Here is a 16,565-nt window from a genome sequence, read left to right on the forward strand (position 1 = left end):
GCATTAAACAACTCAAACATTTCCTCTTTCAGCTGTTACCTGCATCGTTTAAATAATATTGAATCTTTTTCCTATAAAACATGGAGAATATCTTGGGATTTATGAACACAGACACTGTGTTGGATAATTTAAGAGATATTGCTGCTTGAGGACTTGAAGTCCTTCTACAGAAAATAACTGAATCACACTTAAAAACAAACTGTGTTCGTTTTTTAATTAAAATCGCTTAATGCAGACTCAAAAAACTCTAATACCAGTGAATCGTTTCACGTGGAGCCTTGCTCTCAGTACAATAGAAAACACAAGGGTGCTATTGAAGGGTCACCTTAAACAACAGGCTTCAGCGTGACATATATGAAACCAATTCAAATATATATATAAATGTATAAACTGAATGTCTCCTTCATCGTCCAGAAGGATGGTGCTTGTGTTTCAATCATTCGTATGGCCTCTTCATTTGTTTCTCAGTAGCAGCTAGTGCACCTTTCCATTTCACCCTGTAGAAATACTGAGCGAGAGAGAGGAACTCTTCTTATTCAGACGCCATCCTAACAGTCAGTGTTTCATTTTTTTAAGAAACATTCAGACGCCACAATCACAAAATGTAAACACTACAGGGGATTTACAAAAAACATAAAAACAACTAAACATACAGAGACTGAGAACAAATCAACATTTAAACATTTAAAAAGTGCAATTTTTGCCTGCATTGGACAATTAGAGGCTGAATGCTGCTACCTGTGAGATTTTGAACTGGTTTGAAATCAACAGAGATTAGATTTAGACAAATTGGAAAAAAAAAAAAAATTAGTGGCAGTGTGTGTTATTACCATTTTAGACAGCGTGTGATGAAGGTAGACAAATCCCTTTTCTCAACACGGCGGAAATAAAATTAAAGATTCTCTTTATATCTTTGCAATAAATAAATTAGTAAAGATTTAATAAATAGAACTTACAGCCCTAAACGACAAGAGAAAACCATCTTACCAAGAATGCAAATTTCTTGGAATGTGTTACTGTCTGTGAGACTGCACATTAAAAATCAGTACCAAAACATGATTTATGGTAAGATTGATTAAAGCAGCTAGGACGCTAGTTGTTTAGGCTGCAGTCACAGATGTGTCTGGCAGCAAAAAAAACAAACAAACAAAAAAAAAACGGTAGGTTTGATTTTTTTTTTTAAAAACTGGACAGTCCAGGTGTTAAATAAACATCTCAACAAGTCTAATTTTACAGTAGAAAATAAATTATAGAACAACATGAAAGAGGTACCCTTCCTTTTGACGCTACTTTGCAGATAAATGCTGTACAATACATTCAGTTTCATACTCAGAAAAAACAGAGCAGAGCCTTTCCGTTACGGTTTGAGCCGAAACGGTCACATTTGCAAGTGCTATCCAGTTCCTCCTAAAACACGGTTTGAGCTCCTCTCCTTTACAAACAACCACAATCAGTAGTGCAACAGTGCCAGTGCTCTCCATTCCTTAAGACACCATACTGGTAAATATGGTAACATCCTCTAAAAAGAAACACATTAAAACAATCTGGAAGACAGACTGATATATGTTAATGTTTTTCAAAGGGGAACTGCTCCTCAGTGCACTGACAGGACAGCTGAAAATGACAGAAGTTTTCCAAGACAGGAAATGCTTACTTTCCAAATCTAAGCCAAAAAGAGAGGCTTAATTAAAGTATTCTACACTGGACTGAAATGTTCTCTCTCATCACATCAGAAATGCCATTTTGACCTAACTACAGGTTATTTCATAGCAACTGTTACTAAACTAGACAAGCTTGTGAAAAATAATTGTGTAAAAATCTCAATCTATCACTCTAATGAAATAGTTAATTTAACTATTTTAAAATTAATAAAACAAAGCAAGAGGCAGATGATTACTGATACTGGCAAAGATTTATAATGCAAATTTGTTTTTGCAAAAATGTTTTATCATAATTTTTATTGGCATCTGTATGTGCATATGTATATTAAAAATTGATATCAACATCGGCCAGAAATTCCTATATCAATGAATTCTTTTCATTTTAAAAACAAATAATTTTGTCTGCATGTGAAACATGCAATAAAGCCAATGTTATTGTAATGTTAGTATAATAGTAAAATGGTTGTCTTGATTAGTACTTGATTACAGCAACAGAGCTGTACACTCAATATTACTTTAAAAAGGTAGGTACAATTTAACTTTTAGATTAATGGAATTAATGTTTGAAAGCGTTTGTTAAAACTTATCCAATCTATCCACAGTTGCTATGAAAGAACACATTTTCAGGTGTAACACAGATCGATCAACTGATGCCTAGAAAGAGCAGATTCCGTTTCAACAATTCCCTTTAGACAGTTCTCAAAACTGTCTCCTACTACACGGTCTACAGTTAAAATGTTAAGTAAGATATATGTCCATTCAAATAACTTGACCTAGGTCAGCAAACTACAACTACTTTGTCAGTATCAGAAGTGTAATCCTAATAGGAAAAGCCAGCTATGTCTATGTCAACTTATGGAAAGTTTTAAGCATGCCTCTTTGTGTAGTAAAGGAGTCTACTCTGTGATACATTGTCATACAAGTAAGTCTAGTGAATATATACAAAGAGGTGGACGTTTAATTTGTATGGCAGATTGTCTAAAGTTGAAGCAAAGGGAACGGAGCCGGGAGGCTGCTGTATTGGAGCGAGGCAGAGCCAGTGCTTACAGGACCAGTGCTCTCGGAGTGCAGGGCAGCTGAGAGGAGGTCAGGTAACGCCTGGCTTGCTCAGTCATAATCAGCTGGTCCTCTGTCTTTCCAAACACCACGGTCTCCCACTCACTGCTCACCTGTAGGTAAAGTATGACAGAATCAGGAGAGGATTGGTTTTAAAGGAATACATGAAGATTTAGTGTTTATCACCTCAATCTTTACCAGCTATACCTGTATCGTAGACTTGTGTTTTCTTTTAATTTAGCTGAATCAGTACAATGTAATAATGTATCATATTGGCATTTAATTTACATTTACAGATTCAAGCTTGCATTACAGACATTTTCTTATTTGGTCTGATGACAAGAAATGAAGAGAATATATAATTTTGTATAAAATCTCTTCAAGCTACCTGAGTGGAGGTTTGGCAGGCAGGGTTTCTATGTGTGCAAAGCTCTTTCTTTGTCGGAGGGCTGAGAGAATACATGGAAGGATGAGATTCCTCCTTTATTGATACAGGTGAGCAGGACAGTTTCTCTCCCTCTCCTAGAGGGGTCATCAGCATGGGGCTGTTTAGCAATCCATCATTGAGAGACTAGGGGTGAAAAGACAGCAAAAGACAAGCCTTAATATTCACAGGTGTAAATAAGAATAAGCATCACACAGACCCCCAGAAACCTAAACTATAAAAAATGGATCAGTTTTAACAGAGGAGCTGGTACGAGTTGACTGGTATCTGTGTAACTGTCTCCTTACTTGAGCATTATTGCTGATCTGCTGCTGAGGAAAAAGCTGGACACCAAAGAAGTCCTTCCCCCAGCTGTCCAACAACAAGGACTTCCTCACCTTCCTGGCAGGGGCATCCACCTAGTAGTCACCACAAAACACAAAAAAGAGCTTTTAGAAGCAACATACATAAAATATGTGATTATGAATAGAGAACTACACTACAGACCACAGTACCTCATAGGCCCTGGGTTCAGTCTGAGTCTGTGTTTGAGTGAAGATATCTGTCCCAGTCTCCTCCCTCAACACTTCTCTAATGTCTTCTTCCAGGAAGGCCAGAGGCTGCGGCTGCACACAATAGAAATATATTTTACACACTGCAGACTGGTGGAAATAAAGACACACACACGGTTCATGGAACATAAAAAAATTAACCCATATACACCAGAGTGACACTTTGACACATACCACAATTTTTAATGGTCCATGCATCTTCTCCTGGGCTGCCAGAGCATTTTTGAAAGGTGTGGGTGTCCTTGGCGTGTGGGCCATTATGGATTTACGGATCTTGGGTGTCCTAAAACTGAATAGTTACATGTGCTTTGTTACAAGAAAGCAATATATTGGGGGGGAAACTTAATTTAAACCATTTTATCCTTATCAGAAATAAAGTTAATTGCTTTGGAGACCAAAAAACAGTATGCTTCTTTAGTTTTGGAGCTATAATAGCTAACACACAATGGAATCGTATGGTGCAAACGGTTTTCAACGGTTTTGACACTAACAGTACAATACAACATAATAATTAGAGGTCTAAATGTTTGAAATATGTAAGTGTAATTGTCTATTAAATCATTAAAGTATTTTTCTAGCTACAAGAAGCAAACTTTGATTAGTGCGGTATATTGTCTATTTATTTATTTATTCAACAGGGACAATGCACATTGATCAACATTTTAGTTCCTACATCAATGTAAATGTGCCAGAGTTAGCTAAAAAGCTCATTTTCATATTTAGTCCCAAAGCAGGTTATTGTAAAATTAACTACATTTTGTTCTGACAATTTGATGTTATGTAACAATACAGAGATGCTTGTCTTACCCAGCATTCTCCTTCTGATGTTTGGGTGTGGTTTCCCTCTGGTTTGGTGTGCTGAGGAAGCATTTCTGCCCACACACCGGAGTGGACGTAAGTGCAGGATTGTCGAGGTTCAAATGCTCAGTGCCAGATATGTTGAAGAACTAAAGAAAAAGTAAAAAGTGTATTGTGAGTGAAGCAAAAACCCAAACACAGTTATACAGTGTGGTTATGTGGTCGTGGTTGCACTGCATACCTGAGAAGGAGAGAACGGTAGCCCTTTGATTGGTGTGCCTTTGGGTGAATTGCTGCTGTTATCTCTAAAAGAACCACAGTTTCCATCATTGGTTGGTGACTGATCTCCCCTTTCTACAGGTTTCTTCCTTGGCATGGACTGTGGTGGAGAGCTAAATTTGCTCACAGAAGGAGTGATATTAGGAACTGATTTTCCTTGTCCCATTCCACCCCTTGGCCTGTTGAGATCTTGGACAGCAAGTTCGTTGAGGTGGTACCCAATGACCTCTGTGCTGCCTTCTGGAGCCGGGTATGCCCCACCAACTTTGAGGGGCTTTGGAGGACTCACAGCTTCAGACAAATCAAAACCAGTCACTTCACTCCAGGCTATAGGATCCTGCAGATGAGCCATAACAAACATGTAAGGAATATGGCAAGTAATGTGGATAATAAACCACAAAAATTCATAGTAAATGCAATGTGATACTAATGTACATAAACAGTAGTATTATTTACATTTACTTTAAAGCATTTCCTAAAAAAAGAAAAGTCAAATGACACAAATCACAAGTTTAACATGCCTTCAGGTATGCTCTGCTCACCGAATCAATAAGCTCCATGGTCTCTGCAAACTCAGGAATGGTCTGTAAAGTGGACAGAACAGTACTGGCTTCCACCGCCAGGAACTTGCTTGGAGAGACTTGCAGCGGAACGGCCGGAGCACGGACCTCTTCTTTACGGACAAGCTCAGCCGGACCTCTTTCCTCCAGACTCCCTGTGGTAGCCATGGTGTCATCAGCCAGGCTGTCTGACCAGCTGGAGTAATTCTCTGGGTTCTGAATAATATGAAACCATTGTGGGTTAGACAGGTTACAGGGCGGTAGAGAACAAGGTGAAGAGCAGTAATGAGAATGAGGAGGCCTGATGATATTCAGGACAATGGGAGGGGTGTGGGGGGCAGAAGGGAAACAGAATGCTGTCCAGGTCAGAGAGTGCAGTCAGAAATAAATGCTACTGTAGTCAGCAGAAGTTAACCAGTCATCAGTAATAATAAGAGTTATTTGCCTGTCTTAGCAATTAATTAACAAGCTCAGCTTTGAAAAAAAAAAAACTTTGGAAAACATTAACATGAACAAAAATGGCTAATTTGCTTAAAACTGTTCTTCATAAATTACCTCTGTTTTACTGTCTCATAAAAAAAGATGCTGAAATACACTGCTCAAAAAATGAAGAGAACACTTATTTATCACAATATAACACAAAGTTAAACTTTAAGCATATCAATCTGCCAGTTGAGATGCACAAGCAATGAATGTGATAACAGGTGCAGAGGAGAGGCAACAACAATATAACCCTTAAAATGGGAATGGTTTTGCAGGAGGGGGCCAAAAACAAAAAAATACCAAAATACTGTCTCCATATCGTTCCTGACTAGTTTTGCATATGATTATTGTTGTTGTTGTCAGTACAGATTCGGTTTGCCATGGTATGTTCACAGATCTAGACAAAACTTAAATAAAAAAAAAGCATCAGGCGCTCTCATGCTGTGCACTAGAGGATGTAGTTACTGACAGCAGGCCTCTATCAGGTGAGGTAGCAGCGAGGGTAAGCTGGGGTCACCAAGCGCAGCTGTTGTGGGGATGGGGGGGCAGGATGGGGGTGAGGGAGATAATGGAAGAGCTAGTGAAGCCTACAGCGCACTCTACTCTACGCGAAAACACACTGGTTCTTACACGAGGGCCGGACTGTCTTCTGACTTCATTTTCAGCTGACATAAGCAGCAGCTCTAGCTCCTTAATTCGCTGCTCTTTGTCAGGATCGTCATGGCACGGCTGTTGAAGAGGAATCGGGAGGAAAAGAAGAGAAGGAGGAGACGGGAGAAGAGACGGAGACAACGAGTTTACTGGTAGAACCACAAACACTTCATTAGCTCCCAAAATCCCAAATTCCACCAGGTATTAATTGCAACAGATATTTGTATGTTTTTTTTTTTTGCAACAAAACTAAGCCATTATAGTAATCTTATATATAAGTAATCTTATAATATAAGTTGTGCAGTAATACCCATGGTGTAATTCAGAAGAATGGTGAATTATAAAAACACACACGCACACAAGACAGACTAGAAAGTCAACTCTTTGATTGAAAAGAAGGGAGAGCTTCTAAAAGAGGGAAATAAAAGAGAAAAATAAACCAAAGAGGAGGAAGGTACAACTCCTCCACAACCAGATCAACACTCACCGACATGAAGCAGGAGTCCTCTGTGATGCTGTCCATACACTGCCTGCTCACAGAACCATACGAGTATGCACTCAACTAAAGAAACATCAAATGGAAACAGTCATGATCCAGAACGCTATCCCAGTCACCCTTATTCATTAAATTAAGCCAGAATTAAGCCAGCTCTGCAAGTGCAGCTAGTACACAGCTATTATAATATCACTCAATTAACCTATTATAACCAAGCTGTTGCATGCTTAACTAAATGGTAGTACACAGTTTTAATGAATAAAGACAAATATGTATAAGAATGTGAACACAAGGTACACAAAGGTAAATCATATGAACACCTTTACATGCCATACATCAGTCTTTTTAGAATTGTGCATTTTTTTTATTATATTGTTCCATTTGTTATACTGTTACAAGTGTGTAATTACAATAAAGTAATACCTGGTTATCTCCATTTAGTTTAATATGTCTGTAAAATCTTTATCTGTAATAACTCCCAATCTAGTATAACAATTTTAGGTATTACTACCTGAAGTTAGAGAAATAAACTACTAGAACAGCACACTGTAGCCTTTATTACCTGGGACTGTTCATTAATATGTAGCTGGCTATGCTGTTGCTCCATAGCAGGGCAGGCTTTGTGGCGCCTCTTCATAGGCTGATCACTGTTAAAGCTCCTATTTCCCTCCTGCAGATAGCCCTCCTGCTCCACCTTCCTACGCATTGTAGAGTTCCAGTGGTTCTTAATAGAGTTGTCTGTCCTGAAAATAAATAGCAATTAATTGTTTGAATATATTTCCAATACTACAGTCAAATACAACACATCTCCACACAGTGTATAATTTGCAAGAATTTTCTGAACCTAAAACAATATTTACCTCAATAATGAAAAAATAAAAGTTCTGCCCATTCTTTTATAACAGGGTCATTTTGTTTAGTTACATAGTAAATGTGAAAAGAAGCACAGCATCATACCTTCCAGGTAGCAGCTTTGAAATCTCAGCCCAGCGGTTGCCAAGGCGTTTGTGTGCCTCATAGATGACGCGGTCCTCTTCCTGTGTCCATGAGGACTTCTTCACTTCAGGGTTGAGGTGGTTATGCCAGCGCTCTCGACACTGCTTCCCTATACGACCCTGCAGGTGCTTAGCAATGACTGACCATCGCTTGGGGCCATATTTGTGAACCAGCTCAATCACCTGTGCAGACAGAAGTGTGGACAGAAGTGTGTTAGTTTATTAATGTTTCATTATTTCATATAATCACATTAATCCTATTATACGTTCTAAACAATTTTGTACATACTTTCAAATTAAAGCAAATTTTCATATCTATATATATATGCTTTAATGTACACAAAGGTGCTATTAATGCTTCGAAAGAAATGGAAACAAGCTCAAATTTACAAATCTCTAGCAGGATTCATTTTTGAGTAGTGACTCAACATTCATGGGATTCTTTAAGCATGAACGACAGGTCATTACTATTCAGGAAATCCATTACTTCACCTCTAAGCCATTTGTCTCCAATCAGTGCTCATTCAGGGTGGTTTCAAGCATGTCTTATAGGGTTATAGTAACTGCAACTGAAAAGTACTGAACAATGTAGTAAATAAATGTAGATAAATGTAAAATAATCCACATAAAATAAATGTGAATAAATGTAGAAAATTAAGTAAATGTAACTTCATAAATTTGAATATGGCTCTTGTCACCCTGTGTCCACCTCATGAAGTCCCTAAGTGACATATACTGAACATACGGAGTGTATCACAGAATAATTTGTGAATCTGTGTTAATTTATCTAACCTTATTTACAGAATATAGGTAGGCTGGGTTAGAGCTAGAGATAAAACTTCCTCCTTTCAAATGTGTATTTTTACATCTGCATGTCTGTTACATCCATTAAAGCAATTTAAATGCTTTAATAAATACTTTTCACATTCCATATAACTCGTTCTGACTTCATTTCTAGAACAAAATGTTAAAATGTATGTGTCATTTATGTTACATAAAAATATTTTAACCTTCAACTATTTACCATCATGTGCCCACAAAAGGAATAAACAATATGAACTTACTCACTAAATTTATTTGATTAAAATTTGAATTTGGTTTCAATATTCAGAAATGGGTCAGGGGTTTTATGGGTTAATAAAACTTTAGAAGATGATAAACACACAACTACTGCTACTTAAATTATATATGTTTATTGCTCTGTACAATTATAAAGCTCTTGTTGCTAGGATGGACAATATTTAAATTATGATTTGAGAAGGATAATTTAATTTACCCTAATAAAAGGTTGTACACAACCAAGGGTTAGCTTTATCCATACTAATAGAGGAGGAAGTTGTAGCAGGATTCAAACTGCTACTTCCTAAACTGGCACAGTGTATGTGAACACAAAAAAGGATTCTGGAAATATTTCATGTCTCATAATGTAGTAATTTCTCCCCTAACACAAGCCCCGTGGCAATTCCTTCATGCACCAACAGAAGGGTCGATCCAACAATGTCACACAAAACTACCATTTACCTTAGAATTATATCCCTACTCACAAGCTAGTGAACCTTCAGCTTTTATATCAGCTTCTTAATAGCATAAAATAAAAAACACGAAACTCTCTATGCAGGAACCAATCAATTTCATCAATATCTTATTAAAGTAAATAGGATTTTCTTTTGCAAACATTTTGTTCCACTTTTACAACCCAATAACAGAGGCTACAGGGGTGTTTGGAGATGAAGCAACTGTGCTAAGTAAAACAGTTTAAAGTAAATGTTAACAGCCTTTCTTAAGGCTTTGGTACCTAGAAAAGTCATTATCACACTGTACACCTCCTCCATCCTTCTCTCAAGCTGGTGAACACCCAGCTCATCTTACCCTCTGATCCTCCTCCTTTGTCCATGGCCCTTTCACCAGCTCTGGGTTGAGAACCTTCTGCCAGCGGTGTTGACACTGGCCATCTGTCCTTGTCTGTCAAAGAGCAACAAAATCCCAGCTTAGCACCTGCAGCTATTGCACAGCAAACAACACCTATTTCCACATTACAGTCATAATAAACAGTTACATTAATGATTATTCAGCTGCCAGATGGGCCTAATTTACCCCCAAACCACAAGAATATTATTATTTTACTTTTACATACGAAAGAATTTCTAGATAGAGTTTTATTACTTACTGGGAAACAATTAGCGATTAATTTCCAAGCATCAGTGCCATGTTGCTCAACAAGCTTCTTGAGTCTCTCGTCCTAAGAACAGAAAGTAAAAAGTCATTAAGAGTCCCTTTCCTAAAACAACTGTTTTAATTCATTAGAAGTGTTAACAGCACTTCAGGGAGTGTGAGGTTCCACCCACTTATTTTTTACTATGGAAGTTTGGGAGTTTCCAGGCACTACACTACTTACAGTCTCAGTTAGTGTTCCCTTTCACAGTGTTCAAAATCACATTCACACAATTTCTCTTTTGTGTTAAACACAGTCATGACTTGTCTGCACTCTACAGTTTATTTCTTCAATTTTGCACCAGTAATGTGCGTGAACTGGGGAAACAGTATTGTTGTTTCAATTTTCCAATCTAGTGCAAAATTAAAAACTTTTTAATTAAATTAAACTTTAGGCACAAATTCTGTCTTGGCTGATACATTATTTTGCTAAATAGTGTTTTCAGGCATACTGAAAACAAGCCAAACAAGACCTGTTCGATATCCAAAACATACTTATTTAGTTTTACAATAGAGGTTTTGTCCTCAAGTTGATTTTAAAATGCTTATTGACTGATCGATCTGGACCCTATGCATTTCTTTTTTCACTGTCTTAATGGGATACACAGTACCTCTTCTCTGGACCATTTAACTTTGCAGAGCATCTTCTTTGAGTTCTTAGGGTCTCTGTTGTCAGGGTCTGTAGAATGACGCTCATCATCCTCATCCTCACTAAAAAAAAAAAAAAAAAGACAGAAGGCAAGAGCGATCTGTGAATATATAATACAAACTGTGCTGGAGCATCAACAGCAGCAACCAAAACATGTTTTTTGGCAGTTTATCATACGCAAATTAAACAGCTTGTCAGAGTTTATTCAAACCAAGATCCATTCACTATGAAGGGTATTACAAGAAATGAAAGGAATTAGAGAAAAATAACACATTTGCCAGCTGCATATTAATGTGCCTGTTTGTAGACATGTTCTGCAGATTTGTTGTTTGGCATGTAGATTTTAGTTCTTCTGTTTTTCCGTAAAATTGTGACTCAAAGCCCTTCTCAAATTAACATATGAATGAAGTGCCTGCGTCTACTATAAATCTTACTATAAATAGTACGCTTCACTGCATTTTCCTGCAACTAGCTGAAGTAACTCTGGATATATGCAGTCCTGCAGTCTACAGGAATGCCTGGTTGCTCGGCAACATTTCCCCACACAGTGAGCTCAGAGTATTTAATCAGTGCTGTGTATTGAGCAGATGAGTTGTCCTGGGACACCGGCGTGCAAACCTCATATCAAAGCATTTGTCCTGGACTTAAAACAAGGCAAAAAAATACTACCCTTAATTTGAGGCATTCAGCCCAGAGTAATAACTGAGTTACAATACATGTTCACACTGTGTGAAGAATGCTATGGAAGAATATAGTTCGTATTTGAAGGTTCTTAAGAGCTGTGAGCTCTAAGCTGTTCACGAGTAATTGTAGGCCCAAGTCCAAGACTGCCTCAAAAGGTACAAATATGGAAATCCAAAATCCCACTAGGCTTGTTTCAGGGGAGAACAAGGCCTCCTATTGGTTGCACATGTTATGCCCCCAATGAAAGAGGTATTTCAGCCAAGAAACATGCCAATTGAATTTTAGCATGAAACTCTCCCCCTGGGACACAGTGAGGAGGGACTCTGGAATAAACGGCTTCTTTTTCCTCAAGAGGTACAGTGCTCGCATCACTCAGGGAGGAGGCAGACCGAGCAGAAGCTCAGCCAATGGCAGAATGTACTCAGAGAGCTGGACGAATCTGAGCTTTCAAACCTGTCCAGTAAGACTACCCTTCGTAGCCTTGAAGAGCCAAAATATAACAACATCAAACAGTTTGAAAGCAACATAAACAAAGTGTACCAAACAGATTATTTCACATTCAATTTTTGTCCAAAGTTTAAGATCAGATTTAAATAACTTTTAATGTAAAACTTATTCATTCAACACAGCTCTAACTAATAATTTATCTTAAGATACATAACAATTTCATGCTAAAATACAATATTAGAATATCCTTGTGCACAATAATATTCTTATAATCCAATAAAACTGACTGAAAACAGTATAAAAACTGAATTAAGAAAAATGTGTAAATACAAGGCTCAAAGAAGACAATGTAATTGTCAAATTTGTATGTTCTCTACTTTTTATTGTCAATAAAGTACTGAATTATTACATTACTTTACTACTTTTTGGAAAACATTTAGTCTTTAAATAAACTTATAAAGTTTTAACATCAACAGCACACTTGAACTTGATTCCTTTTGAAAACAACATTCAAACCTAGTAACTGTGGAGAAACAGTTTCACCCCCGCCCCTCTTCAGGAGGCACACAGAAAGGGGCAAGGGTAGACACACACACACACACAGCAGTGCATTCATCCAGAAATTACGTAATAGCCAAACCTTAGTCTTTAGGCTCTTCAAACAAACCCTCCATCTCTCCCATTCAATAATTTCCATCACCTTCCTTGGACAACACCAGTCACCCTTTACGTCTTTTAATGTACTGTATATATACTACTGTATTACACTGTGTGTAATGAAGCTAGGCCTCAGCAGTTCGTTTTACATCCTATGAAATTAATTTTGAAAATAAGATGAAACATAATCTTTGATTTTGCACCATTTTACATATGAGAACATATTCTTACTACATTAATTTTACTTTCTCAAGACATGTGTTTTGATGAAACTTTTTTGAAGCAGCTCTTTGAAGTACAAAAACAAGTGCATGATGTACAACCAAAGCTAGCGAACCAGAAATAAAGTATCTACACTTCTTTAAAAACATTAATATAGGGGTTGGCCACATGCTGCATTTTTAACATAATATTGTGGTGCATCACCATGCCAGTTTTTGAGCACATTATACATGTCAGCAACGGAATGTTTTATTATAAAGATAGCATACCTAAAAATGAAAAATGTAATAATACAAATAAATGTTTTATACTAAAAAGCATCACAGCTCATCCAACTGGCTGGAGTGTAGCCACTATGAACCACTGATATAATCTAAAAAAATGTACTTTAGTAAGAAACCTAGACTATTTTTGTGTGGAACCTAATATTAGCTAAAGTAAGATGTGCTCTAGTAAGAAACCTACAATGTTTTTTGTGGAATCTTCTAGCAGCTACAGTAAGAAGTGCTTAATAAGAAACCTACAATGTTTTTTTGTGGGTAATCTTCTGGCAGCTATAGTAGGAAGTATTTTAGTAAGAAACCTATACTGTTTTTTGTGGAATTTTCTAGCAGCTATAGTAAGAAGTGCTTTAGTAAGAAACCTGCAATAAAAGCTACAGTTTAGTAATAAACTGCAAATATAAACTAAGGAAGTAACTGAATGACAGATCAGTGACAGCTCAGCACTACACAAGCACACAGCCAGAGAGCTAGCGTTAGCTAAGCTAACCTAGCTATTTAGCTTAGCTAGATAGTTAGCCAACATTAGCAATTAACAGGTAGGTTAGGTTAGCAAAGGTTATACAGCCCCTGTGTGTAATGATGTAGCTTATCACACTGTTAGGGACATGGTTTCACAGCCCTGGATTAAATAATGACTATCTTAGCTTTAGCTTGTTAGCACTGGCTAGCTAGCATTATCCAAAGTGTGGCTAGCTAGCTTAGCAACTAGTGTCAAGGAAACGTCAGGCTGCTTTGTGTTTATTAGTGTTAGCCATATTATGATTATCTAGCTGTAAAAGCTGATTATCTAGCTTTTATTGTAAGATCAGAATTTAAAAAGTTGTTAAACTAGGTTTAACTAGTGTTAAACTAGATACTAGTTAGGTTAGCTTCTGCATGTAATACTGTATTAACCCATTAACAGGCCAGGATTTGTGTAATTACATTTTCTGCTTGACATTACACCACTAAATCTTGAGGAGTTCTATACAAGCATTACATAAAAAAGGTTTCATGTTTGATAAAGAACTTTACTAAAAAGCACAAATGTAATTGTAATAGAAAATATTGACAAATATTTAAATATATCTGCTAATGTCAAAATATAACAAATAAAATCATAAAATTAGCTATTTCCTGAACTTCATTCTAAAATCATTATTTTCCTGAACACAAATCAAACATTTCATGTTCTCCAAACCTTTAGTTTTGTTATGTTTTTCTAGTTTTACGTCTATTTTTAATCATGCAGAATTTGGGTTGATTTTGTTATTGATCTGGGATTATTAAGTGGAATAGAGAGTGAACAGGCAGCTTCTCAAAGTGTCCTGTAGGAGATTTCAAATAAGTTATTTTACTTCAGAAAAAAATGTGTTTTATATAATCTACACCTGTAGCCTGTAGACAGGACAAGGCATGTTAAAGAGTTAACTAACTAGCTAGCTTGACCCTAATGTGAACAGTGTTAGGGCATAGCAAAATTAGCTTCTATGTAAGTTAGCTACAGATCCAGTCAAGGTTATTGTATTCTAGTGGGTTCAGGTCTAATGAGAGTTGGAAAGATAAAGAAGAGTAATTCTACATCATGACACAAAACACAGAGAGTAAGAAGTCTGATCATCATAGCTACAGTCTGAGTAGTTAGTTAGTTAGCTGAGTATCTGAGAGTGTCTCTCACCTGCGGGACTTAATGTTGGCCATGTCAGATCCGGTGCTCTCTGTAAGTGACAGGGTCGCTTCTTATCGAAAGTAAAACGAGTCACAGGAATAATCCACAGCTGCAGTCACGCCTAAAATCCAAACACACCAGGATCGACCTCACTGACATTTATCCGGCCGCTCGCCGCTTGTCAGACAACTGTGTATCTTCTGTCCTCCTGCATTAAACTCGCTGTAGCAGCTTTAGTCAGATTATAATGTTCAGTCCTCCAGTCCTGTTTCAGAAAAACCGCGCAAAACAGAACAACACAATAATACACAGCTCCCTACACCCGCTGTTATAATCACCGCGCTCAGGCTATAGTTATAATCCTGTACAGAGGTGAACGGGCAATGGACGGGTATCTACTGAGAAACATTATAACCTAGCTAGCTATCTCTCTGCCCCTGTGTGTGTTTTGCCCGCCTTGTCTCCAGAAGCTCGCCCTCCTCCTCCTCTTTCTCGCTCCTCTCTCTGCTGATTTGTGTGTCCCGCCGAATCGCGCGCTCCTCCTCCTGCTGCTGCTCAGTTTGAATCTGCGCACGCGGCCTCGCAGCTGATTGGTCAGAAGCCGCGCCGAGTCAGTGGCGCCTCCACGCTCCGCGCGCAACAACACATTTACCGTCAGTGTGTCGTACATTCCCTGTCAGCTTAACACACACTCACCACTCACTAATCACCCACTCAGCACCACGTTATAATTTTAAGTGTAGTAATATTTTCATTTCTTATGCATCCACCATGAATTAATACATTTACCATAATTTTACCACATGTTCATTATCAATTTATAATTTCTTCTAATTTCTCATGCACTTAAAATCAATATACCACATATTCACTAACAACACATTAACATTTTAACATTTCTTATGCACTTAGCATCAATATACCACATATTTACTATTAAGTATCAACTTACCACACCATAATTTACCACAATTTTCACTCTCAGCTATCAACTAACCGCACATTTTAACATTTCTTATGCACTTAGCATCAATGTACCACATATTCACTATCAACTAACCACACATTAACAGTTTAGCATTTCTTATGCACTTAGCATCAATATACCCCATATTAGCTATCAACTTACCACACAACAACATTTTAGCATTTTTTTTGCATTTAGCATCAATATACCTCATCTTTACTATCATCTTACCAACATTAACATTTTAACATTTGTTGTGCATTTAGCATCAATATACCACATATTTACTATCAACTATCAACGTACCACACCACAGTTATTCAATATCAACCATTAACTTACCGCACATTTTAACATTTCTCATGCACGTAGCATCAATATAACACATATTTACTATCAACTGACCACATAGTAACAGTTTAACATTTCTTATGCACTCATCCGCAAGATACCACATATTCACTATCAAGTCACCACATTTTAGTTATTATTCACTGTTAATCAGTTTATAATAAATAAACTTTCCAACCATCAACTTTACAGAAATTCACAATTAGTTTATCGTACATGTTCATATAGAAATTGTACTTTCTGATATGTTCAGTTCAGAAAATAGTACTGTAAGAGTAATTAAAAGCATTAAAATGAATGAATTCACCATATGAACATGTCTATCCTATATTATATGTCAATCCTAATTGTATGCAGATCTGAGCTGTGTGAAGTGGTGGAGGATATTTTTCTCGTGATGTTTTGTCGCCCTCGTGTGGACAGTACAGGACTACTGCTTCAGAAAAAGCACACCCAGTGGTTACACTAGT

The 16,565-nt window shown here is 37.2% G+C and overlaps 1 protein-coding gene across 4 annotated transcripts; it reads right to left on the reverse strand.

Moving 5' to 3' along the window:
• Positions 1–1,134: 1,134 nt before the first annotated feature.
• mybl1 (v-myb avian myeloblastosis viral oncogene homolog-like 1) lies at positions 1,135–15,312 on the reverse strand. 4 transcript variants are annotated; one of them, XM_022682130.2, is made up of 16 exons: positions 14,787–15,312; positions 10,798–10,897; positions 10,143–10,214; positions 9,845–9,937; positions 7,938–8,158; positions 7,543–7,723; positions 6,972–7,046; positions 6,464–6,562; positions 5,312–5,566; positions 4,753–5,127; positions 4,521–4,660; positions 3,888–4,002; positions 3,657–3,767; positions 3,450–3,560; positions 3,106–3,288; positions 1,135–2,830 (listed from the first exon to the last, which is right to left on the reverse strand). In XM_022682130.2, the coding sequence occupies exons 1-16, from the start codon at positions 14,807–14,809 to the stop codon at positions 2,705–2,707; spliced, it is 2,280 nt and encodes a 759-aa protein (XP_022537851.2). In that variant the 5' UTR covers positions 14,810–15,312; the 3' UTR covers positions 1,135–2,704. The 4 variants fall into 4 exon arrangements, with proteins under 4 accessions (XP_022537851.2, XP_007248988.3, XP_022537862.2 ...); XM_007248926.4 differs by having other exon boundaries at positions 5,333–5,566; positions 14,787–15,311; XM_022682141.2 differs by lacking the exon at positions 14,787–15,312 and adding an exon at positions 12,607–12,731.
• Between the last annotated feature and the right edge of the window lie 1,253 nt (positions 15,313–16,565).

This window comes from Astyanax mexicanus, chromosome 1 (genome assembly GCF_023375975.1).
Source record: "Astyanax mexicanus isolate ESR-SI-001 chromosome 1, AstMex3_surface, whole genome shotgun sequence".
Taxonomy (NCBI): Eukaryota; Metazoa; Chordata; class Actinopteri; order Characiformes; family Acestrorhamphidae; genus Astyanax; species Astyanax mexicanus.